The sequence below is a fragment of the Stigmatopora nigra genome, chromosome 11, assembly GCF_051989575.1.
Source record: "Stigmatopora nigra isolate UIUO_SnigA chromosome 11, RoL_Snig_1.1, whole genome shotgun sequence".
Taxonomy (NCBI): domain Eukaryota; kingdom Metazoa; phylum Chordata; class Actinopteri; order Syngnathiformes; family Syngnathidae; genus Stigmatopora; species Stigmatopora nigra.
In genome coordinates, this window is record NC_135518.1 from 4,779,824 (window position 1) to 4,805,372 (window position 25,549).

Sequence of the window (25,549 nt, forward strand, 5' to 3'; positions counted from 1 at the left end):
CCCTCATCCCAAGAGTTCTTCAGAGTCCAAACAAACCAGATGTTGTGCGTCACTCATGCAAAGTAGATAAACTACCAGTCATACTTTATTGAAGACCAGAAGTAAGCTCATTAGATGATCTTAAAACTTGACTGAATAGGAAGGGGAGAAAATCAATGTGTGATAATGCAAGACTCCCTAATGAGGTGTTACTTCCTCTTTTGAGTCTGTTCTTCATCATCTTGACATGGGATGCTCCTCCGACTTCTCCTCCCCCTCACCTGAACTTGCAATACATCCGTGTGGGCGAAGAATGTGCTGGAAACCTCACCTAGTTTACTCCAAACTTCAGTGCATATTTTTATTTGACGGATTTTAGCCAATATGAATAAACACCAACTAGACTATGCTTAATGTTTTCAAACTATTACCCTTGACACAGTGTGTTAATAAGGGACTAAAGATGGATATTAGCCCTCTGCTACAATCTTACATATTTACATAAATATACGTTCAATAACATGAATATAAATATTTTCATTAATATGTGCTGTCCCTTATTAAATAAATGAAACTCAAACTAGGTCGTAAGTTCCTTCCGGTTTAAAATTCTGCTGTAATTGTGGAAAATTATGTGAGAACATTTTTGAGAAGTTAAGCTTTTTTGTGACATTATTTTGAAATTTGGCACAGAATTTCATCAAATTTTGTTCTATGTGGTCTTAAAATGATGTTAAAAAGTCTTTCATTTAACTTTTTGAAAACCTGCAGCTTTTATTAAAACACTATAGATGAATGTCCAATCCATTTGGATTGAGAAGGCTTGCAGCAATGAATGTGTTAATATATAAAAAAAATATTCAATCATTTTCAGATTCAATTATCCTCATGAGGGCCGTAGAGGGTGATGGAGACTCTCCCAGCGAACTAGGGGCACCAGGCGGACGTCACCCTGATGGTGGCCAGCTGGGCACAAAGAGACTGACAACCAATCATGGACACAATCATATCTATGAAGTGTTCAACCAGCATACCATGAAATATAGAAATGGATTGAGTCATAAGATATAAATGAATCAGCTATTATTGTTATCATTAGAGGTTGACACTGATTGATCTGTATGAAGTCTGCCTGAAATCAACAGGATGGCCAAAGCAGGAAAACAAAGAATATTAATAGTTCTGTGGATTTATGCTGACTATATACACAAGATGAGTTGTAAAGTCAAAAAGGTATTTTAAATATTAAAAACAAAATAAAAATGAAACATTTTAATATATGTATTTCCAAAAATTAACGGGTGAAAGGGAGAAAAACATATTACATTCATGAACAACGTATATGTATATATTAGTAATACACTGCACATATACACAATTTAAAATTGGTAAAACAGGGGTATATATTTTTCCCTTTTTTATGTGTGTATATTAAGATTAGAACTTAAATTTATTTTAAGTCATATCACAGAAAGAGTTTCAATGTTCTGTTCTTCATGGATAATCTACAATATATGACTGTATATTATGAAAAACATATATATATGTGTGTTTGGTTTACAAGAAAACATGCATTCCTTATTTTAGCATTGAACTTAAAAATCAGGCGTAAAAAACTAAACCTTGTGCAATCCTAAAAACCCAGCTGTGAAATTTTATGATCCAAATCATAATGTCGTCACGATCCAATAAAAATCAAGGCTCATCACATTGAAAAGATGCCTTGCGCAGAACAGTAGGTGTCAACATTTCAATTGTGTCGATTTTTTTCTTTTCCATCAACAGCGATAGATGTCCAATCTGTTTCAACTGGGTGGGCTGACAGCCATTCCAGTTTATAATGGACTGGGTGTATTTCATTGTAAATGGCAGCCAATATTATAATGTAGATCAATTGTGAATTAAGGGGAATGGGTACTAGATTGAAGATGAAAGTTTGATCATCATTTTTGAGTACCTACATGTTGTACACACCCACACATACAGGGGCCCTACCCTCATGCCCCCTCCCCAATTTCTCCTCCCATACCCCAGGAGAGAGATGGGAGTGTTTATCCAGAACTTCATGAGAGCAGGAATAAAGATACAGTAGAGCGAAACAAGGATAAGGATGCCAATCAAAGCAGTAAAAATGGCAGGACGTATCAACCATCAGAACAGATCTACATTGCTGTGCAAACATAACAATAAACCACATTAAAATATAATAATAAAAATAAAAAAACACAGATTTCAGTCATGTTACCAAAGTTTTCATACAGTTAGACCAAGAGTGGCCAAGAGTGCAGGTTTTTGTTCCAACTAATCCAGAGCAGACATTTTGACCAATGAGATTTCAGCAACAAACCAGAAGCACCTGATTTCTACCCACCGATTGCCCTTGTAAAATATGTCCTATTTTTCAGTTGGAATGAAAACCCGTACCCACTGCAACCCTTTATGGATCAGTTTCCCCACGATTGAGTTAGACTCACCTCAGCCGTGGCGGTGTTCAAAGTTGACGAGAAAGCTAGCAGAAGCAGCAAAGTGCCGGCGGGGAGCAACATCTCGACGGCGGTGCGTACCACTTGGCGAGTCCGCAAACAAGCACCTGTAGGTCGGCTTCACTCAGTGGCACAGCGCGGTACCTTGCATGTTGCGTCCACGCTGGGTATGAAGTTCTGATCAAGGAGAGTGGGTTTAGTTTGGGAAGTTTACGCCACACCACACCTCCCCACCACCCCCAAAAAAAGAAATCAACCCCTCTCCACCCACTAGAACGACCACCCTCGCCAATGATGCGACCAGTGCAAACACTTTGGACTTTTCGGCGTAAAGAGAAGAAGAACCACTCGCCCCGCTTTGGGTAACTTTTAGGAGAATATTCCATCCCTTTTTACATTATTTTTTTTTTGGTTAGCGCTCCGGTGAGTACGAGTTGTAACTACATTGTAATCTGCCGTTTTATTTGTGAGATATAAGTTGAGTTTTGGGTCCCAGGTGGGGCGAAGTCATGTGTTAAAAAAGCTGCGTGGCGTGGACTTTTTTGCAACTATGCAAGGGCATCACAAAAGAATCGTGAAGAATCTAAGGTGAGATTGAACTCATTGAATGTATTGATGGTGATAAAACGTCCGATCTGTTAGAACTAGGAGGTGTGGCAGCGATTGAAATGTTTTTTTTTCAAATGGATTGTACGTCTATCGCCGTCAATTGTATTGAAACATTGTCGTTCACTATGTCGCTGTTTACAGGTGGCTGCTGCTGTTCGCCTGCGTGGCCAGCCTCGTCTCAGAAGCACACGCTGTAAGTGATTTCTTTTTGTGGTTTATTTTTAATAAGTCAATGTGCGAAAATGAGTGTTTCTATGTTTCAATGAGGTTTTGTGTGTACGCACGTGTAGTCAGTCGGGCCAGGGTGGGAGTGTCACGCGTGGGGAGGGTCTCCGTGCGTAGAGGGTTCGCTTTTGGCATAACATTGCCTATAGTGAAGGGTGTCAAACATACGGCATCTGGGCTTCGATATGGCCCGCTTCATTATTTTGTGGTCTGATGCTACTGATAACATGCATGGAATTCAGTTTTTGTTTGTTTGTTAGTAAAATTGCCAAATATCCGTCTGTTTTCACTTTTAAAAATAACGCAATTGTTTTGTTATGAATACACCTAAATGCAATAGTTGACAATCTGTATGCTTTTAGTAGATTCGAATCAAGTATAAAAAAGCCTTCCTTGACATTAGAGTGTTCCTACATACGACAAATTTGAGATTCGGGGGAAATTCCTGGCAAATTTTTGCCTTGAGATACGAGATAAATTTGAGATGCTCTGTCTTTTTCGCGCGATCTCCCTCACGTAAAGATATCTACGAGCACCGGGCTGTACAGGTTGAATATTTTACTGTAGATACCGTGACCAAGTCGATAATCTGTGAAAAAGCCAGCGGAATCTACATGGACTTGAAAGCCAAGCGAGCATCTGAAACAGACACCAGCAAAACCTTTTAAAGTGCGTCATGCCTGATTCGATAATAAAAAAATGAACACTCGGTTCTGAGGCATGAACAAGCCAGGAAGTTTTTACTCGAAAGCCGCAGTTGACATCTTTTCCTCGGTTATCGCACAAGAAGGTTTAAATTTAGTGTAACGTAAGATTAAAACTTATTATTAAGTGTGTATGTATTGTAATCTAAATTCAAATTTAAAATGTGTGTTATGTTATGAGCGTTTTGCCGTCAAGTCTCTCTCCTATCCTTTTCCTTCTCCCTCTTCCAAGCACGCCCTCTCTCTTTACCGAATAATGTCACATTTTAGTATTGAACATCATAACGTCTAGATAGGTATTTATGACTTTGTGAGCAGGTGGTGAAATAGAAGAAATTAAAAGATGTTTTGACGTTGTCATATCCTTTTTAGGGCGTTATTTCAGAGGGTGGCTTGATTCAAAGGTGGTCAACTATGGTCCTCGAGAGACCCTATCCGATTGGTTTTCTATATCTTCCTCCAATAACACATCTGGATCAAATAATCGGGATTGGTATCAAGCTTCTGGGCAGCTTCCTGATGAGTTTGATTCAGGTGTGGTAGAGGAGGAAGAAAAGGAGACGGACCGGATGCAATATATATTTTTATATATACACCTAAACAACTACAACATTTTACTCTACTTGGTACTCAGTGATTTTCAGGATTATTTGGGAAAGGCCTATTGGTGAACATAGAAGCGATCAGGAATTTTTCCAGGATTTTTTGGATTGCTTTTTAATCTGGTTTTCAAAAAAATGTCTGTTGAAAATACCCCCAATGTCATCAAGTTTAAATAAATAATGTTTACACAAACACTTCCCTTTGATTGAACCGCTAAGTGGACGGCTACTGTGTAGGAGTGCTTGTCTTTAGAAACTACTTTATATGGCAACAGAGCCTTCTGTAATATTAGTAAACAGAGCATTTCTTGAGAAGACACCAAGTGCAATGTGACCACTTGAACATGACTTCAGTTCAGACTAAAGATCACATGAAGTTTGCTTACTGTATTTGTTTCAAAATAGCTGTTTTGACACATGATTTAGTTCCAATTCAAAAAGTGAATACTATTAAATTCATGGCTATATTTACATTGATCCAAAAATGTAATAAAACCTGTCTGTATTTTTACTGTTACGGCGTATCTGCCTGACATTAGCAGTTGCATGAGCAGTAGTTGTGGTTTTAATGCGATTTGTTTGCCGCTCGTGCTTCTTTGCAACAACTCTTTCAGATCCAGGGATGTTTTTACAAAAAGAAAGGCCCCGACTGTTTTTGTTTTGATCAGATTTAGCTTGAAACATATACAACACATGACTGCATCTTTGCTCCAAGAATGATTGTGCGAACATTCTCAAAATTGCGTGTTTTCCTCATCCTCGTGATGCAATTGTGTTTGTATTGCCATAATTGTATTTAATTTGGTTTAATTTTACAAATAATTTGCCGCTTGGCATCAAATGTTCGCATACAATGGATCGGACGTCAATTATCACAAAATGCAGTGAATGGTTTAAAGATTTTGCTGCTTTGACTCGTGTAAATATGTTGGAAACTTAATTCTGGAGTTGAAAAATCATCCTATTCATTTTGCTAGATTGACAGTCGTTGATTATGAATAATTGCATTTGCTGTCAATGGTTTAATCTTTTTATTTATTTCTTTTATAAAAGGTCATCTGTTCATTCGCTGGTAAATTTCATAAAACAAAGTTTAAAAATTCTATATATTTTTGTGCTTGATTGATTATAATAGTAGCAAATGACAATTTCTTTAGTATCTTTTTTTGCATTGTTTTGATCCAGCTAAATATTTTTTTTAGTTTTTTCCTATTGTTTTTTAGTTATTAGTAGTTAATATATTGCTCTTGTAAACGAGAGTAATTATGTTTAATTGTAGAAGCAGGTAGTCTTTGGCCTTAGGTTAACACAAAAATCACATCAATTAATTTATATTAATTGTAATTAATGGCAGTGATAAGTTTATAAGAACACAACTCAAATGGACTGAAAAGTCACATTTGTTTCTGAACACGTTCAATTAGAAACTGAAATGTGTTTTTAAAAATAACAATCACCAGGAAATGTGCAACTAATAACACATCACTGTGCATTGGTATTGTTCCAACTCAGCTACACATTGCAACATATGTTTCTGTTCAATTTCATCTCCAAAGCTCACCCGTGGGACTTGGCTGGATCCCCACCTCTGCGTAACAGCTTTTTTCCCACCATCCGTCCACAATGCCATGTTTTGCATTGGGAATCCCCTCTTTTCCCTCAGGGAATAACGTGCTCAATATGTTTTGCGTTTATAATCGATCATTTCTTTAGGTGCTCTAGTTGGAGAATTCATGCATTCTAAACGATCATCAAAAATACTTTGTTTACTCAAGTGAATAGCAGATGAGAGAATGTATAGCTGAATGGATGGATGGAAGGATATGTTATGGTCAATGTATGAAGGATGGGTAGATGAATGGATAATGGGAGAAGGAAGGAAGGAACTTACGAAGCCAATGAGTAATTGTTTTTAATGTCAAAATTTTGTGAATTTTAAGGAAAAAAGGAATTTGAGTAGTAGGGTGGATTATGTGAACTTGATGGATAGATAGTATGTGGTGGTACGATGGATGATGTGAGATAGAAGAACGTATCCTTCCCATGCTTCTTGTACCTTTTTATTTTTTTACTGTTACTTTTTCTACTTGACGTGAGCTGTTGCTGTTTTTCCTACTGGTTAGTGATGGATTTACAACGGAAAAATGTTGACACCCATGTGGAAAAAGCTCCGCGCAAAATTGTGCACCTTTATGCTGGGTTGGGAAACACGACTTATAATACTTGTGGGACCTCGTTGGGATTGAATCACTTTGGCTAACGAGCGCACACTTTTATAGAAGCTCCCCCCTCGTCAGTTGGCAGAAGAAAAGCTCTTGAGGCTATCAACGGCCACAGGATGTTTCCAATCTGACTCTTTCATTCACGTGAGTTTTAGAAGATATTTCAAGATGTGTTGGAGCGAGATGGAATGAGGGGGCAGACGGATGTTTTGGGAATCAGGGCTGTGTTAAAGGAAGACGACACTCACAATACAGATTTCCTACCGTGCCTGGCCGTTGAGCAGCCTCATCTGCTTTCCTACTTAACTTGATTGTTGTTCTGCATTTTGTTACAATGTACTGGTAAATTGAATCAAACTTTGGATGGAAATCAAACATAACAAACAGTATTTTAGCATTAAGCCACTGCACTGAAAATAAAAGACATGGTTGGACCTTGTTGTATAAAGGTCTTCAAGTCAATTTATGTAAGGGTTGCTTGACATAGAGACTGGGATAGTGAAGGCCGTATCAAATATTTGACAGCAAAAAAATCTATCATTGAAAGAAAGTACAAGTAATCCTATCTTGCAAATCACAGATGTCAAACTCAAGCATGGACACAGATCAGGCTCCCCACTTAGTAGTAATTTTTACAAGGCCCATGACTGTAAAACATATAAGATGACTTGATTCTCTTTCACATCAAAATATAATTTTAAAAAAGTTGATAAATTAGATAACTCAACTTGAAAAAGAGAGAATATTAGTTTTTTTCTTTTTAAAAACGTCAAAGGCAAATTTACATCTTTAGTCCCTTGTGCAGGTTGATGTTAAAACGCAAGATAAAATCAATAAGGCAATAGTAGGGAGGAAGAGAAAAAAATCTGGACAAAAGGATAAAAAGAAGAAAGTATTCGGACAATGCTTTTTAATCTTATGCTTCAAATGAATGTTGTGGAAATGTTTGTTTAATATCCAAACACAACAATCAAGAACGAATACAATAAAGTCAGTCTTTGGGGTTTACCACATTCTGAATTTACAAAATAACTCATTGTAGTCTGTGGTGCTTTAACAAATAAAACATTCATTCATTTATTCTTTTATCGACCCCGTTAACTTCAAAAGGTCGCAGTGAGGACTGACATGGAATCGAACTCTCGACTTCAAAACTGTAAAGTTGACGTGCTAACCATTCATTCACCCAGGTGCTCACAAATAAAACAGCAATGCTAAAAAATAAAAGATGCTTCATAGAATCTTAGCAATATGACATTCCATTGAACAATTTTTCTCTACAGATGAAATCAATTTAATTAGGTCATTGGGAAATACATTCTACAAACATTCAGTCAGAAGAAAAAAATGACTAATTGGCTTGAAATCAAATGGCTATAAAAATCCAGGGAAATCTCTTTCGGCGGCAAAAAGTTTGTTTTATTTAATTCTCTGTGTAATATGTTTTCTTTAAATATGCAATTCGTCACCTGCTTTAAATCAATTTTTGACACAAACACGTGGCGTGCAATATGAAAGCGATCACCTGCGACACGTGAAGGATTGTTTTATAGGTCTGAATGGGGAGGAAGACGTCTGTCTGCGATAAGGCAGGGAAAACGGCGAGTGTATGCCTGGCCAAATAGTGGCACTGCTACAGAAAGTCCAGCCTAACAATTAGGGGAAGAGCCCATTGTGAAGTGCGGCAGGAAGCCAAAAGACACGCACAAAGTGTTGCTTAACTGTCACTGTAAAATTTGGCCCAGTTTTCAACGCCTTTTTAGTTCTTGGAATGCCATTGACGGTGATAGAAGTCCAGTCCATTTGAACTCAGATCCCATTTCAAATGAATTGGGCGTGTCAATCGCCATTTGGAATCCCAGTTCAAAAAGGTTGGCCGTCTATTGGCATCAGTGGTAGTGGAATTAACAACTAGCACCTTGCATTGCAGTGATTCAAATGTTTATATACGTATAGTTTTGAAAGTATGATTTAAGGGCCGCTGCCTGATGGTGTAGTGGTTCACTCGCCTGTCTTAGTTATGGGCAGGCACGGGCTCGATTCCCGCTGGTGGTGGTGGTGTGACTAGGTGTGCATGGTCGTCTGTCTTTCTGTGTGCCCTACGACTGAACTGTAGTTACATAGTGTTCATAATCCCCCCTTTTTTAGTGCGTATTTTATTGGTCCAAATGGACAATACCAGTAATATAGCCTTGAGCTATATTTTAACAGGATTTATATGTGTACATATGAAGCTATTAGTTAACTAATTGCAATAGTAAGTGCTTAGTGACTATTAAAATAATATAATTTGTGGCAGCCCTGATCAATATTGAGAGAAAACTTTAAATTAAATCATCACATCACCATTGTGTGTGAAATCATAGTTCTATACTGTAAATATTTGTAATGAAAACAAATCTCATGCCTTTTATTTGAAGATTTGAAGTCACTCTGTTAATAAATATACTGCATGTACCGTATTCCATCAAAATTACATCTATTCAATCCACTTATATATGTGGCTTCAAACTTTTTCTTGTGTGGGGAAAGGTTATCTGGGGAAGATGCCAATTTTAGTGGGTAACATCCTGAGCACAGTATTGTGGCACAACAACATAGATTATCCAGAGAAGGTCTCTAAACAGGAAAAGGAAAGAGGGTGGAGTTCAATGTGTCAGAGTTTCTTTACAGCCCTGCTGGACCTGACATATTTTGGCTACCTCCTATGAGTTGTGTTAATACTCTTGGCTCCTGGGACTATCTTTTGTACATGTTGTTAACTCACTCGATCTCAGAACTGTAATACGGATGCCCTAAACACAATAATGCACGATGGTTTTTAATAAAAATGTTATTTACTGAGTATTCGTACAATTAACATGGGTTCTGGATTATTTCTAATTTATATAAAAGTATTTTTTATATATTCCCAACATATATTTTAATAATGGAAAATGTATATTTAGGTTATTTGGTTAAGTATGTCTCTTTGTTTTTATCTCAGTGTATTTCTGTTCAGGATAACTGAAGAACTAACAAAAAGATTGTTGTAATATGAAATGAAAGAAAGAAGTGATTATATTTTGGGGTAGTGGGTCAAAAGTCAGAAAAGGGATTTTTTTTTTCAGTAACTTCATAATATTAGTCAATCTTACTCAACGTCTACCCTCCCAAATATGCTTGCAAAAATGTTTTATTTTTGACTGCTTAGACCATGTCTGCTCTCTCACAGCGCTCCTTTAGTTCAAAGTTTGTTTGTTGTCTCCGGTACAATTTTTTAGTCAACAAGCTTTAAAATGATCAAACAAATGCAGGTTTCGTTTTTGGGAAAAATGTCTAGTGGAAAAGCCACAACTGGAGCAGAGAAGGACCATAAAAGAAAAACCTTGACGAGAACCACAATAATAAACACAAGATTAAATGAACACAGCTGCAAAGACAGACTTCAGTTCATTTGATTGTACCTAATGAAGTCCATTCAATCACTCAGTGAGTAGTGTGGGAGTAGCCAGCATCTGACTTTTTTGGGCAGCTAGCATATGTGAAATCTGGAAAAACCCATCCCAATATATATATGGAACTCCTTGATGAATTGAATAGGTCCCAGTTGGCCTCAATGAAAGAATTTCACTTAGTGAGTGCAACCGGCCCAACTATTGCCATTCTTGTACTTCCTTTTATAGACTTTGTCACTATCACATTTGTCTTGTTTACCATTTCTCTATATAACTCACTGGCTGCTATAGATGACGCTTGATGTCCACTGAAATATCACACCCAGTTGAAATGAATTGGACATCTATGGTCAATAGCAGGCAAGGAGTTAATTTTGGGTCCCTTCCTTGGTAATTTACGGGTGGGTGCTTCCTGCTTTCTACATTTGTTGTTATTATTTTTTACAAAAACTCCTCAAAACTGGAGCCTGTCCCAGCTATCTATGGGCTCCAGGTGGGTGACCCCCTGAATCGGTGGCCGGCCAATCACAGGGCACAAGGAGATTGACAACCATTCATGCATACACTCATACCTAAGGGCAATTTTGAGTGTTTAACCAGCCTCCCCCTGCATATTTTTGGGACGTAGGGAGAAACTGGAGTAGTCAGAGAAAACCCACGCAAGCCCGCAGAGAACATGGAAACTCCACATGGTGAGGACCCACCTGGGTTTGAACCCTTGTCCTCTCAACTGTGAGGCGCTAGAACACTCGCCTACCGGGTTGCCTTGGCTAGGATAGTTCATCTTTAAGGGCCATTGATCACTGCCAAACCTACGCAGGCATCATGGATTTGCTGTCAACGGCACTAAAATATGAGCACTCATTGCCAACCCTCCCAGTTTAAATAAATTGAACATCTATAGTAGTCAGTGGTGGACTATGAGTTAATCAGCATTCTTCTCCGTGTCCTCCCACGCTCAGACCATTCCCTTCATCACATTGCAACTCTGTTCCGTTCCAGGCTCAAGTATGTAGATGATTGAGTGCTCGGTTCAAAAGGTGCTGGAGTAATGAATGGATATGCTGGTATTTAAACCTCAGCCTGCAGATGGTACAACTCTATCCAGTGGGAGATTGTTCTTACATGTTGAATAATGTTCTCCTCCTTTCCTGTTTTCACACCAGCTAGAGTCTAATTACTGAAACAAACTGAGTTCCAGTATCTTATGTCACGAAAGGAATATTCACTAAATTTGACATGAACGGTGATAACGTCTCAGCCGAGCTCATGTTCAGAATTCTGAAGCTTCACATGTCTCCTTTCATACGTAAATGCTTCCAGATCTTTGCATTTAGATGTCACTCAACGTATGATTCTGGACCGAGTAGACTAACTTCTTCTCCAACACCGTCTGACAGGATTTATAATCAGACTGCATCTAATCCAATTTCCACTTAGCTCAGGATAGCCGCAGGGAGCGTTTAATAGGAGCGTAGACCGCTGGGAAATGAAGTCAGGTTTGCGAATGACCCCAAGCCGGCGCAGAGAGGAGGCAAGGTCCATCTGCGTCAAGCAAAAGGACAGAAAGGAGAACATTGTTTAAACTGGGCCCTTGCCAGAGGACCCCAGCAGTGATTTGTGCTGTTTCCTCGACTGAAGAACATGTTGCATTCCCAAGTTACGGCCTACTCTCTGTGTCTTTAAGCCTCCTTTTCATCACCCCTAAATTTTGTTTTAATTTGTATGGAGATAAATCACAGACTTATGAGACCGAGATGACAGTGTCCGGTCTAATTGGCTTTCTGTGATGGTTCTGGGTTTACTTTTGAGTTGGTTACTATGAGTATATCCCTTCATAAAATTCAGATACATTGGTCTGTTCACAAGTGGCACAGCGGCGGAGATGTTTCTGCATCGGCCTCTTAGTGAGGACCAACCTAGGACTTAATCCTTGACCCCCCAAACTATGAGGCCGGCGCACTAACCACTCTTTCATTGGGCAGTCTCTATATTTACTATTTCAGTTTTAAAATTCAGATTAATATTTGTGGAGAGCTGAGTCAAATATTCACAAGTAAAAATATTATTAAGGCATTTAATCATATTAACCTTTGAAACATTATAGATATTAAGTAAATAAATAAATAAAGATGCAAATCCACTCTAAATTCTCATTGTTCTTAACAGAATGAAACTAAAGCACAAACTCATAGCCCATAATCTTGCTTGGAAGGTCAAACTGACCTCGCTAAAAACGGCGTCAAACATCCTGCTTTATAAAATATTTCTTCACCATCTTATTGTTCTACCAGATGCGTTATTTTAACTTGGTGACAAAATATATTTCTGTTTCCTTAAGTTTTTCCAAACATTCAAATGTCATGTCAGCATTTGATGGGAAGTTGTTTGTGGCATTGCAGGATACACAATTGGCAGTAACAAAAGCAATGGTGAGGACAAGTCTTCCATAAAGTTTCTTATCGTAATAATGGAGGGCTTTGGGAGAGCTGGCGTAACATCAAGATATGGCTCAGCTAAAATAGCAAATCTACCACAAACATGGTTATGTTTAGCATTTTGTGGTGCCCTTGTTTTCAAAATGTTTGTTTTTAGAGATCTGATTAAGTTGATCTTTCGTACAAGGCAAAGACAAACTGAAAACATTCCCATTGACGTGCAATCCATTTGAAATCATATACAGATATTGACATCAACAGACATCAAATCCATTTTTAACTCATAATGCTTAGTGCATTGAAGGCAATAGACATCCATCCGATCTACAAATATATTTGTAATGCACAATTCGACAAGGTAATTCAATGTGCTTTACAGCAAGTTCAAATCAGCAAGAAACAAAAACATTCAATTCAGAAATATGAATAAAAACATGAAATGAATCATTAACAGCAGCAATGAAAGAAAAGTAAGAATTATGCTAAAGAAAACAATAGTTTTTTTGCCTTGATTTAGAGAAAAACTAACTTTCCTAGTCCATTTTTCATTGAATTTGTGAGGACTGGCACCTGCTTTCTGGATTTGCTATATTATTTTTTATCAGGAATCTTGGTTCTGTCACTTCATTTTTAATATATCAGTCCTAATTCTAGTAGATGATTTGATATAGGGTAGAATAAATGAAATAAAACAGCTGCATCAACACCATTCTTTTTCTCACGGTGACTTATTCCTCTCTTCCTTCCCTCCCCGATGCAATTCATGTGGCTTCGCGATGTGGCGAGCACTTCGGTCTTATGAGCGTGTGATGTCAATACAGCAGCTGTACACTGCTCATATCCCATGGCAAATGACTCATTAAAACCATGATGTGATGTGCGCACTATAAATGATAAGATCACTTGAGGGACCAATTGCTTCCACTCATATTTTCGCTTTTCTCTGTCAGGGATGTCAAACTGTTTTTTTTTTTGCGGATCACCTTGAGGTTTTGGATGATATTAGCTAACATACAAATATTGAACTGCTTTGATTGACATCAATCCCTCAACATTTGAGTCATTTTCACTAGGAGGAACATTGGTTAATTTGTGTGGTGAAATGGATTGAATTTTTAACCGCATCATTGGGAGGTAAACTAGGGTTGCCACCATTCAGTTGTTTATTAGCAAAAAAATTGTCAAATATTTTCATAGTTTACTTTTGATAGATAATAACCATTACTTTGTTCACCTTAAAATTGTCCAAATCCTTTTTGGGGCCTCTTAACATTCTTTTTCTTCAATTTTTAGTATAACATTTATATATAATATTATATTTACTTCGGGAAAAAGGCAGTCCACACCCTAGACCAGTGATTTTCAAACTTTTTTGGCCACCGCCCCCTTCACCGCCGGGCCAAAATGCCAACGCCCCCCTCTTTACCCCTTTCCAACGAACGAAGCTTAAATAAATAGAAGACAGGCGCCTCAGATATTATTCGCTAATTTCGTTTCTTTTAATAGACCAATGCGCAGTTCACCTCGAATCATAAAAATTGATAGCTGATGCATTAAGCCGGTCGCTGTGCGCATACGTCTGTGGTTAAGCGTTGCCGGCGCGCTATTGTGTGCTCCTCTGCGGCTGACTGGATGGTGGTGGTTTCCCCAGTCGCCTGCATCGACGATAAACTCGCGACAATTAGTGATATACGGTATATGCGCGCTGCTCGTGAGCGCTCGAGCAGACAACGTTTCTTGTTTCAATAAAGCTTGTTTTTTGTCGACTTTTTATTACAGACAATCAATTTTTCCGGTCTTTCTACAAACACCAACGTCACATTTTACTGTAATTGCTCCATCGCCCCCTTCACTATTTCAACGCCCCCCATTCGCCTGTTTATTCGTCAGCGCCCCCCTGAAAGTTCACACCGCCCCCCGGGGGGCGGTACCGCCCACTTTGAAAACCACTGCCCTAGACTGATCACCATAAGACACTCTTTCTTTAGAACTTCCTTTATTTTTCATTTTTGACATTTAGAAATCACCATTTTTATTTAAAAAGTGGAGATTGGTAAGCGTTCAGTTTTTTATTTTTATTCAATGTTTGAAAACTAAAATTAAGTGAGGGCAGTCCGGCGGCTTGAGTGGTTAGCACGTCGGCCTCACAGCTTTGAGGTCCTGGGTTTTAATCCAATTTTCTCTGGGTACTCCAATTTCCTCCCACATTCCAAAGACATGCATGGTAGGCTATTTGGACACTCTAAATTGCCCCAAGGTATGGGTGTGAGTGCAAATGGCTGTCCATCTCCTTGTGACCTGTTATCGGCTGGGCACTGATACAGGGTGTCCCCTGCCTCTGGCCCAAAGTCAGCTGGGATAGGCTTCAGCAACCCTAGTGAAGATAAAGCGGTTCAGAAAATCAATGAATGAATGACTGTGATATACTTTGATTTTATGACTTGAAGTCAGGACAGGATTGACTTTCCCAGGCCACACTAGTTCGAAACCTCTGTTCTAGAAAGTTAAACACTGTTTTTAGTTGAAAACATACAGGTTGTTGTCTAAACACCACAGTGTCAAAGGTCAGCCTTAATGTCACAGGCAGCTCGAGTAATGCCGATCACGGTGACACTTGAGTGATAGGGTTGACAAAGTACCTCTTTGAGAGTCATGCATAGCTTTCAACTTGAAACCGCACAGCTGGGCATAAACAGGACCAAGATGATGGAAACAGTGTGTTATACTTATTCGTAAAAACAGACACTTCATTTCTACGAGTACCACCTTCATTTATAAAACATTTGTCCGTTTGCTGCTTGCAGGGAAAACAGCTGAAACTGTTTTCCACTATTAAATAGGAGATTTAATCCGTGAGAAGCAACTGTTCGTTCACTCAGGAAAAGGTGACACAACTGTTTAGAAAACGTCTGAATATGTCAGTGTTAGCAGTATCATTCATACCTTATCTAATTGTTTTAACCACTATATCCTCATTAGGGTTGTGGGGTTTGCTGGTGCCTATCCCTGCCGGGCCAGAGACAGGGGACACCCGGGATTGATGGCCAGCCAATCGCAGGGCACAAGGAGACACAGAACCATACATGTTCATACTCGTACATAGGGGCGATTTGGATTGTCCAATAAGCCTACCATGCATGTTTTTGTAATGTGGGAGGAAACCAGAGTACCCAGAGAAAACCCACACAGGCCCGGAGAGAACATGCAAACTCCACACAGGTGGACCGACCTGGATTCGAAAACAAGAACCCAGAACTGTGAGGCTTTCATCAAGAAACTCCCTCACTCTTTTGTAAACTTAAAAAAAATCTTTTTTTTTAGAAAGAAAGGACCGTGTGAAAAAATAAGGACACAGTGTGAGAAGAATTTGTATGGAAGAAGGGTAAAGTCATGAGTCACCAGTGTGGCAGTATTTTTGGATATTCCGGCTAGAGTTAGACAATCGAGGCCATCTGTGAACTATGCAGCCTCGTATCTCAAATGTTTTCATCTGCATTATCTACAGCAATAACAAGCATCATCTGACTACAGTGGGAAGGTACCGCATGAGTGTCTTATGACAACATTGGAAGCATTGAATAGAGATAATGGTTGCAGTGGAGTATAATTTAGCCATCCTAAGTCATCCTACAACTTAGCACAATTGAGTAATCTTGATACAGACCTTGTGTGTATTATTTGCTACTTTATTTTTTTAAGTTTCGTATCGACCTGTTAAAAGGTTAAAAATATGTTTTTTTGTCAATCAGTAGTTACTGACCAATATTAGACAGAAAGTGCACAAAGAAAGGGGAAAAACATATATAAGTTTCATTATAAGTCACATTTTTGGGGGAATTTTATCAGATAAAATCCATAACGTCAAACAAGTGGTTAGTGCATCAGCTTCACACTTCTGTACCACTTATGTATCATAGTTTTGTCTTGAGGGGATAAGACGGGATATTGTCCTGCCGCTGTATTCCGTCACCTGCTATTTTGGGTTGACTTGAACTGATGGCGCGTAGCAACATTAAGAGGGAATGCCTTTAAGGGAGCGATTCCTTTGTGCCGAGGGCCCAAGCGGAGATGACGCAGACTATTGTTTGGTTTAGTCGTCCGCCTCAATGTGGAAAAAGCAACAAGTGCGTTGCATCCTCGCTGGTATGAAATGACTTCCTGCCTTTAGTCTCTGTTCAACATGACAACCCTGCAGATGTTTGCTTCTTCACAGCCTCCGTCACGCAATGTCCTCATCATTCGCGACGTATTTCAAACATACGCCCCGACAAGTCTACCAACACGTTGTGCGGTGAAGATTAAAGCATATCAAGTAACACTTTGAAAAAGAGCCCTCAGACGGTTAAAAAAAAGAAAAGAAAAGATTCCTTGTAGATTTCATAAGCGGGACGAAAAGGGTCTTTTTGTCAGGAAGATAGGGGATCATTACTGGACAGCGTGTTTTGTAAAAGAAGGTCTTTGTCCGCTTGTGAGATGTCTCAATGTGGCCCTTTGTCTGAGGGGAGGCTCTGAGACTGAGAGGGTCTTTTCTGATTCCATATCCACCACTGTAGGCAAAAATTATTGGATAGCGTGCACATTTGGCACTCTAGACAGCCATGGTATGACTGTGTAGGTGGAAGACGTAGGACTGAATTAGCATGAACAGCTCATCTACTCATCTATTTCCTCAATATCTTGTGTGCAAGGGAACACTTTCCATTAATATACTGCTCTGGAGTGACTGCAGAATTACACCTATACAGTAATCCCTCGATTAATTCCACTATTCTTTATTTTATTATAAGATTTTTTTAAAGTTCATAAAAATGTGAAAATCCCCGCTGAAATTCATAAGCGGAAGCCACTCTTTCTACTATGACTCAGGATTGAAAAAACAACTATGACCCTACTTCGCAATTTTTCGATTATTGCTGTCATGTCTGGTCTCCATTAACCGCAATATTTGAGGGATTGTTGTAGATGTCAAATTCATTTAAACTTGAAGCTTAAACTGGAAATGGATTGACGTCTGCAAGTGACAAACAGAAGGATGAAAAAAGGCATGATTGGATGTCTATCATTATCAATGACACTGGAAAGGTTAACTGTCGACAGCTTTGTCAATGTTAGCGTTAATGTGTGTGCTTGTTCTTTCTACTGCTTGATCAAGACTACTTAGTTTTGACTCTTATTGTGAAGAAATGCAATTCTGACAAGACACAAAGACGTTTGGTTGAATTTTGAAACAAGCCCTGGTCTTGTCCTCTGTGGCTGACGTAGGGACTTTTGAAACCTCTGACCCCTGCTTTCTGTGATCGGGGGCTTCACGCCGACCACGACAGTGACGGTGGGTGGCTAAATCAGACGAGCTTCTCCTTATCAAAGACATGTGCTAGCCATTAATGTCTGGATGTCTACTATGAGTCATAGGAAGACAGTTGCAGCAAAAACAGCAGCTGTGTCCACACACACCACAATATACACAAACAACACCTTCATGACACAAAGGATTACCAAACATCTGTCTTATATCAACCGTATTTCCACCTAGCAGAATACTTGTAATCGTTACCATAGGATTGATCAGCGTTGTACTGCAAGTTTTGGCCTTTTTTTCCTATTGGGAACATGAGTCCACAAGCAATTAAAGTCGTACGTACTGCAGCTATTTCAATAGTCAACTAATTGTTCAGTGACATTTGCTACCTAGGTATACAATTGTCCAAATCCTCTTATTTGAGCATCTTCACAGCAAATATTTTCCAATGTATTTTCTATTTGGATTTTGTGTATTGCTTGATTTTTTTTTCAAATCAAAGAAATATTTAAAAATATATATATATATATTTTTTTTACATCTGTTCCTGTTCAATGCAAGAAGCAAATGATGATCTGATGTTTTTTAATATGAAAAAGATAACAGAGAAAAGGTTTAAGTCTATTCAATTTTAAAACGTTTTTTAAAAGGTAAAAAATGCAAATACTGTTTAATTTCTTCAGTCCTATATTTGTCATTGAGAACCACAGAAATTGCTATTTAATGTAAAATTTTAATAAGTATTTACTCAACCCTTGACACGATAGCGCACGTGTCTCTATTGGGTAGTCAACTGGACTGAACCTCAATGTATTGTTACAAAGAAGAATACACAAAATGACCCAGTTTCCCGAATGGTCACTAAACAGCTGCATATTGTGTTTTTGTGTCGGCAGGGTGGAAAGAAGCACAACGGTCCCTGCGGAGGAAGAGACTGCAGCGGAGGCTGCAAATGCTTTCCCGAGAAGGGTGCCAGGGTAAGTCCCTTAATGTTCCAAATAGCCGTATAAATAAACCTCTTGGTTATCACACTGGACCACCAAATAAGGGTAAGACGATGCACTGTGCGTGGTCTGACAGCTAAGCTTGAAGGCGTGTCCTTCAAATTGGCTCACGTGCTAATTCGTCAGGTGTCACATCAATTCTTGTTGGTTTATTCACTATTGAGGTAACTCAAAGGAAGTGTAAAGCTGAAACAATACACAAAGGAAAACACTTTACAAATTTTCCATGTGGTTTAACAATAGATCCAGTCAACATGCCAATGTAGCTCTTAATGCGAATCATTTGCTAGTAAAATATACATTTGCCTGATCAACTAACCGTATTTTCTCGCATATACGTCGTATTTGAATGAATCAAGGGTACGGCTTGAATGTGCACAAGTTAGCCTTGACATGCACAAAACTGCAAAGTGACAAAGACAAAATGCCATGACACACAACATAATACTTAACAAAATTTATTTTATGTCTATGAATGCAATTCAAAAATAAAAATAAAACGTATCTAGTATAAAACGTGAAAAAACTCACTTGTGCCTGCCATTCCTAGCTAAGGGCACCACTATCTTACCTACGGATGACAAACTACACCACTACATGGTTGTACTGCTCACATGACTTCCTTTTTGATTTCCATGGTACCTTTGACAATTGAACATAACTCTACCCTTATAAATAAAATAGCTTTGCAAACTGACAAAAATAATTCTCAAATGACCCATCAGGAGCCAGAATAACAATTTGCAAGATTTTTTTCTAAATCATATTCAATGTATATATCTAAATTAAAGGATAAAATCTGTTTCTTAGTATCGAGTAATTACCGGTAGACCACAACAACACCCTCGCTACCCCCAATTTAGGGTGACCATAATCAATAAGGAGGAGTTAAAGATTGTTTTCGGCATTCCTCCAAAGATGACCTATGCTCGGCAAGTGGGTGGCCCAAGATTTACGAGCGTAGCATATTTGCGCCTTGCAAAGGCCATCTTTTGTCTCCCTCGCACGATCTTTTTCTGTACACTGTAAACGAAACTGAAATTTCCCATTTCAGTTTTGTCTTCCTAGAAGCCACCATGTAGGCTGTTGAGCACTAGTAGTATCATCGAGCATCACAGCTGAGTTCCGTCATTGCCAAATTAAGCAGCTGCAGAACATTTGGCAGACTCCCATTCAGAGATTTGTAAGAAAAGAACTTGCATGTCGAAGATAAAGAAATAAGGAGTACATCTGCGAGGAAACATCTTGCCATATTCCCAAACTTAAGTACTTGGCTGACTGAAGATGTCTAACTAAAGTTGGCGAGTTTAAGGCCACCAAAAGTGGAAAACCCGAGTGAATTTCTATGCTGGTCATTTCCTCGTTTGCTATATATCACGAAATCTCATAAAGGGCTCTTCAAAACTCCCAAAGCTAGACAAATCCCATCCACAGAAACAATGAAAAGCTCTTCTCACGCTTGGCGCGTCGTTATCACATTTTAGGGCACGATGGAAATCCTTTTGACGCAGATAGTGAGAGAGTAAGCGTGAGGCAAAGACAGATAAAAGCAATCTGTTGACCCTCTGGTCACAATCTTTTGCATTACTCGGAGCTGGAATGCGGGACTTCCTGTCAACGTCTCGCTTCACCTTTTTATGGGTTTTTCCTGTATCCTCCTCAGTTAGCGTAGAGGTCAAAGGCCACAGCTACTGGAAATATGCTCTTGAAAATAGCCAGTGTAGCCAAAACCAGAAAATCATTAGGTCGCTGGAATTTAACTGTCCTTAAGTTCAGATAGGTTCACCTGGTTCTTTAGAGCAGTGATTTTCAACCACTGTGCCGTGGCACACTAGTGTGCCGTGAGAGATCGTCAGGTGTGCCGTGAGAAAATATCCAATATCCTTTTTTTTAAAATTAACATTTATTAATAGTTTTCTGAAAATATGATGTAATTGTCCAGTGTCCGTGCTGTAGTAAATATACTATACAGAGTGTCATTTTGTAAAATTTTTGGTTAGTGGTGTGCCACAAATTTTTCCAATGTAAAAAATGTGCCGTGGCTCAAAAAAGGTTGAAAAACACTGCTTTAGAGCACATGTTTTCCCTTTGAACAGATGGGAATCTTCTCATATGTTTCAATAAGGTGTAAAATGTAAATGCAAGTTGTCTCATTTTAAAAGTAACAGAACCCGAGGAATCCGTATGTACTTAACCGATATGGCTTGCATGTGATTCATGCAGCTTGTCGTCATTCATTCTAAGATGATTATCCCGATGTGTTTAGTCTATGTCTGTCTCTAACGGCTTAAATCCTCGCGTTGGGTTCCTCATACTTGTATCAGTTTTTTCATTTATGCTCTTAGTTTCTCTAGTCCACTCCACACGCCACTTCCCACCTGACCTTCTGCTTTTACAGCAATGAATGGTGTACATTCCTGTCTAGTCGAAAACTCATGTCATTGTCAAATTTGCCACGTTTTGTTGGTCTTAGCTTTATAAACAGAGAAAACTACGTCTAGAAGCAGGCATGTAAACAGTAGTAGATTAGAGCTGCCACAATCGGTTATTTTGGTAGTCGCCTCATTTTTTTGTGAGTCAATTAATTGACTGACATCGTACAAATTCAATGTAACCTATATTTCAGCCAAAGGATATACAATGACAATGAAGAGTGAAATAAAACATATCAGTCACATTGGACCGCGAGCCTAGTGAGGATAAAGCGGTTCAGGAAATGAGATGAGACGAAGAAAAATATGAAAAAATTACTTTAGTAAAAAAGCATCTGTTAACATAGCAGTTTTGCAGATAACTATAGCCTGTAAAAACAACATAACAGGCTGTCAGTCATCAGAGAGAGAGAAAAAAAAAACACAATATAAGTCGCACTTGAGTATTAGTCGCAGTACTAGCCAAACTTTGAAAAATGTCAGACTTATACTCTGTAAATTTCGGTAATTGTGGGTCCTGGTTTTTGTTCCAACGGATCAAGCACAGACAGCTTGAGAAACACCAACAAGGTTTCTGTTTAAACAAGCAGAACTTGACTGCAATCAACTGATTGCACATGTATGACACGAGAAGTTTCCTCTTGTTTGGTTGGAATGAAATCCTGTGCCCACCCAAAAAGTTGAGCATGTTCACACCACTGTAGCCTGGATAATTTTGTTGCTTATCTTTGCCAAGAGTTTATAAGAGTTTATCCCCGTGACCCTCATCAGGATAAGCATCACAGAAGATTTTTTTATTATTATTAAATTCAGTAAGATTGAAATGTTAAATTAAAACATAATAAGCAATTAACTCGATGGCTATCATATGAAGCTGATAGACATCTATTCCATTTGAATCATTTACTGTCACAACAAAACTGCTTTTTTTTACGCAATAGCATTATGGACTTAGAACAGTTGAATGAAAGAGCCATGGCAACAGTCAAAGCAAAATAAAAAGCAAGCACTGTGCACAGCCCAAAAGCATTTTAGCAGTTCAATGCCATCCTCTGTGTTACTTTTTGGGGAAAATATTCACTTTTCAAACAAGAAGGGTGCCTTTCAAATTGTTATATTGCTGAAGGAGTCGGGGAAAGAATGGCATGGCCGTTCTTAGAAAGGTTAGGGCATGATTGGATGTTATGCAGATTCTGTCTGTTCCATCCTGGAGAACACTGGGACAGCTGATGCTTGAAGAGGAAATTACGTATCACAGGAAGTAGAACACAATGACAGACCACTGTTTTTTTTTCAGTTTTTCTGGGAAAAGTTGGCTACTATATGGTTTTGCCAGGATTGGCTATAAATGACTTGGATTCCTGTTAGGTTCACCAATAGTTGTTCCATGACAACAGGCCCCCACTGACATCCGTCTCTGTCTGCTATCCATAAATATCATGTATATACGTCACTTTGCTGGCAGCTTCAGGAACAGAATAATGGCCTCACATTTTTATGGTGTTTGTTCCAAAAAGATAAAAATAACTTTTGTCCAAGGGATCAAAACTTTAGTTTACAGCATCAAAACATGCCAGGACAGTAAAAAGAAAAATCTAATTACATTTAAAAAAGAAAAAATATCAATAATTGTTCTTTTTCACCCTAGACTTTTCCTTCCAGGTCATCTCTAACAAAAACAATAAGGATTAATAATAATAATAATAATAATAAATTTATAATTGAGACCATTTGTCTATACTTTATGTAGACCTCACTTTTTGGGTATGTAGGTTACAAACCAAATGTTAAAACTGTGGCCAGTTCTTTATAAGGTTAAGGCGTTTTATTAGTAGTGGTAGCAGGAGTAGGAGTATTAGGGGTAGTAGGAGTAGTAGTGGTAGTAGTGGTAGTAGTGGTAGTAGTGGTAGTAGTAGGGGTAGTAGGAGTAGTAGGAGTAGTAGAAGGTGTTGTTGTTTTAATGGTAGTAGTAGTAGGTGTTGTTTTTATATTATTTGTGGTAGTGGTGGTAGTGGGATTAGTAGTGGTAGTGTAGGTGGTGGTAGTGGTATTAGTAGTGGTTGTGTTGGTAGTAGTATAAAAAATATTTGCTGGCTGAGTTCAATTTCAACTCCCCAACCGAATCGAATAGATGTGCTCAAACGCCAGTCATGGAAGAATTAAATCAAAGCCCTAGGACAGAGACCGAATCAGGCAATCAAGATGAGACCAAATCCTTCAAAATTCCTCCAGACCAGTCGGACACAAATGCCAGTCACGGAAGATTAAAAAACTCATGCCCTGAGAGCACTGCACAAGCAGTCTTCACATGTTATTAATGCCAAATCCGAAAACTGAAACTATAACAGCCTCATAACAAGGCTTGGCAAAAAGAAGGACCAACTGTTTGGGAAAGATGGTGAAAGACAAAGTCTGGGAAGTATAAAAAACCTGTTGTTGTCAATGAAACTTGTGCAGAGGATGGTTATTGTTGGACTTGGACCAAGTCCATGCATGAATTGGACAGCAATGACATCTTATGTGATACGAGAGGAAATGAAACAGATTTACCAAACAGGTGGGGGGCTTTTTAGAGGAGACCTTTCGTCACAATACCGTCCCTGAAGTACTCTGTTCAAAATCCGACAAAAAACACTCAATGATGCTTGGTTTAAAGTATTTTTAGTGAACTATTCAATCAGTACACAAGTTTTAAGTGGTTGAATAACCTACCCTTTTTTTTTAAAAAGCCCTCCCTGGGATGAAGAATAAACAACAATGAGGAGACATGACTCACTAAAAAATATCACAAGATTAAAGGACTGAGAAATTATTATTCTTATCGTCTTCCTTAAAAATTTCCAAACCATATTTGGCAGAGTTGTGCAACCACCTGTTTTTCTCATGTAGAGTAATGCATTTAGTACTTACTTTCTGGTTGGCCCGAATCATTTGTCAATATAAAACTTTGGAAGACTCGCTTATAGAAGACATTTAACACTTTCAATGCCATTAGACTTCAAAACATCCATTTGGAATGGCGAATTATCATGTTTCAGTGACACTGATAAGCATGCATTTCATTTGGACTGGAATCAAATGATTTTTGTGTCTTTATGTTATTTTATTTATTTATTTAAATAACATTGATTCATAGGGTGGGTTGTTGGCGCTTGTGGTTAGTGTGTCGGCTTCAGAGCTCTGGGGTCCTGAGTTCAAATCCAGGTCATGCCTACCTTTGTGGAGTGTGCATATTCTCCCTGGGCCTCTGTGGGATTCCTTCGGGTACTCTGATATCCTCCCACATTCTTACAAACATGCATGCTAGGCTGATTCGACACTCTAAATTGCCTGTTGCATTGTTTTGGATGGAATAACAATGAATTGGCAAAAGACAATAAGATTTGAGTGCTAAATTTATTTATTTATTACATGTAAAATTACATTAGTGCAGTTATTTTAATTTTCTGACAGGGTCAACATTTCGCCAGACCTCTAAAGCAGATCTGGTTCATCTATCCCCATTACTAGAAACCTATAAAACAAGCAAAAATCAAGTGAGGGAGGGCAGTTTTCTCGCTGACAAATATTGTGTTATCTGGAAATGTTCCTCTTGGGGCATAAAACTTGCCTAGATGGATTTCCATTTGGCTGCCCTCTGTGACACCACACGGTTAATAACTGTTGAAAATAAAAGGATCTTCGTCATCAATAATTTAGATCTAGCGATGTTTCTACTTCCTACACACGCAGTCAGCAGTCCTGTGTTTGTGTAAATGTGAGCACTTGGGAATCAGACACCCAAACTCTGCAAACATTTTACATGCCAGAACAGACAAACATCGTTAGCAAAGATGCTCCAGATTTAAATTTGATGACAGCATGTCCATCTACAATCTGTACTAATTTCATCACAGTAGTTAGCATGTCAGTGAAGAAAAAATAAAGTATTGTATATCTAGCGAGCGATACCATGTGTTCCCCATCAGGTGGTCTCGTGATACCTTCGTCGCACAGGAAACAATTAGCTCTCGTAAATATGTCCCTTTTCCCCTACAAATTCATTTTTCTCAACATTTAAAGAGCTGCCTCGAGTAATTGTGCACCCAAAAAGGTGGAGGTCAAATAAGTTGAGG

At 38.6% G+C, this 25,549-nt stretch overlaps 2 protein-coding genes across 3 annotated transcripts in view; one reads left to right on the top strand and one right to left on the bottom strand.

The window, feature by feature from the left end:
• col4a1 (collagen, type IV, alpha 1) overlaps positions 1 to 2,684 on the bottom strand; it is a 32,067-nt gene extending 29,383 nt beyond the window's left edge. The window contains exon 1 of the mRNA XM_077727932.1: positions 2,454 to 2,684. Within this exon, the coding sequence (XP_077584058.1) occupies positions 2,454 to 2,525 (72 nt within the window). The 5' untranslated portion in view covers positions 2,526 to 2,684. The remainder of the gene's footprint in view (positions 1 to 2,453) is intronic.
• Positions 2,419 to 25,549, top strand: part of col4a2 (collagen, type IV, alpha 2) — a 42,581-nt gene continuing 19,450 nt past the window's right edge. The window contains exons 1-4 of one of the 2 annotated variants that reach the window (XM_077727931.1): positions 2,419 to 2,885; positions 2,959 to 3,050; positions 3,213 to 3,264; positions 18,895 to 18,975. In XM_077727931.1, coding sequence (XP_077584057.1) covers positions 3,013 to 3,050; positions 3,213 to 3,264; positions 18,895 to 18,975 — 171 coding nt within the window. In that variant the 5' untranslated portion in view covers positions 2,419 to 2,885; positions 2,959 to 3,012. The remainder of the gene's footprint in view (positions 2,886 to 2,958; positions 3,051 to 3,212; positions 3,265 to 18,894; positions 18,976 to 25,549) is intronic. The other variant, XM_077727930.1, reaches the window with a different exon arrangement.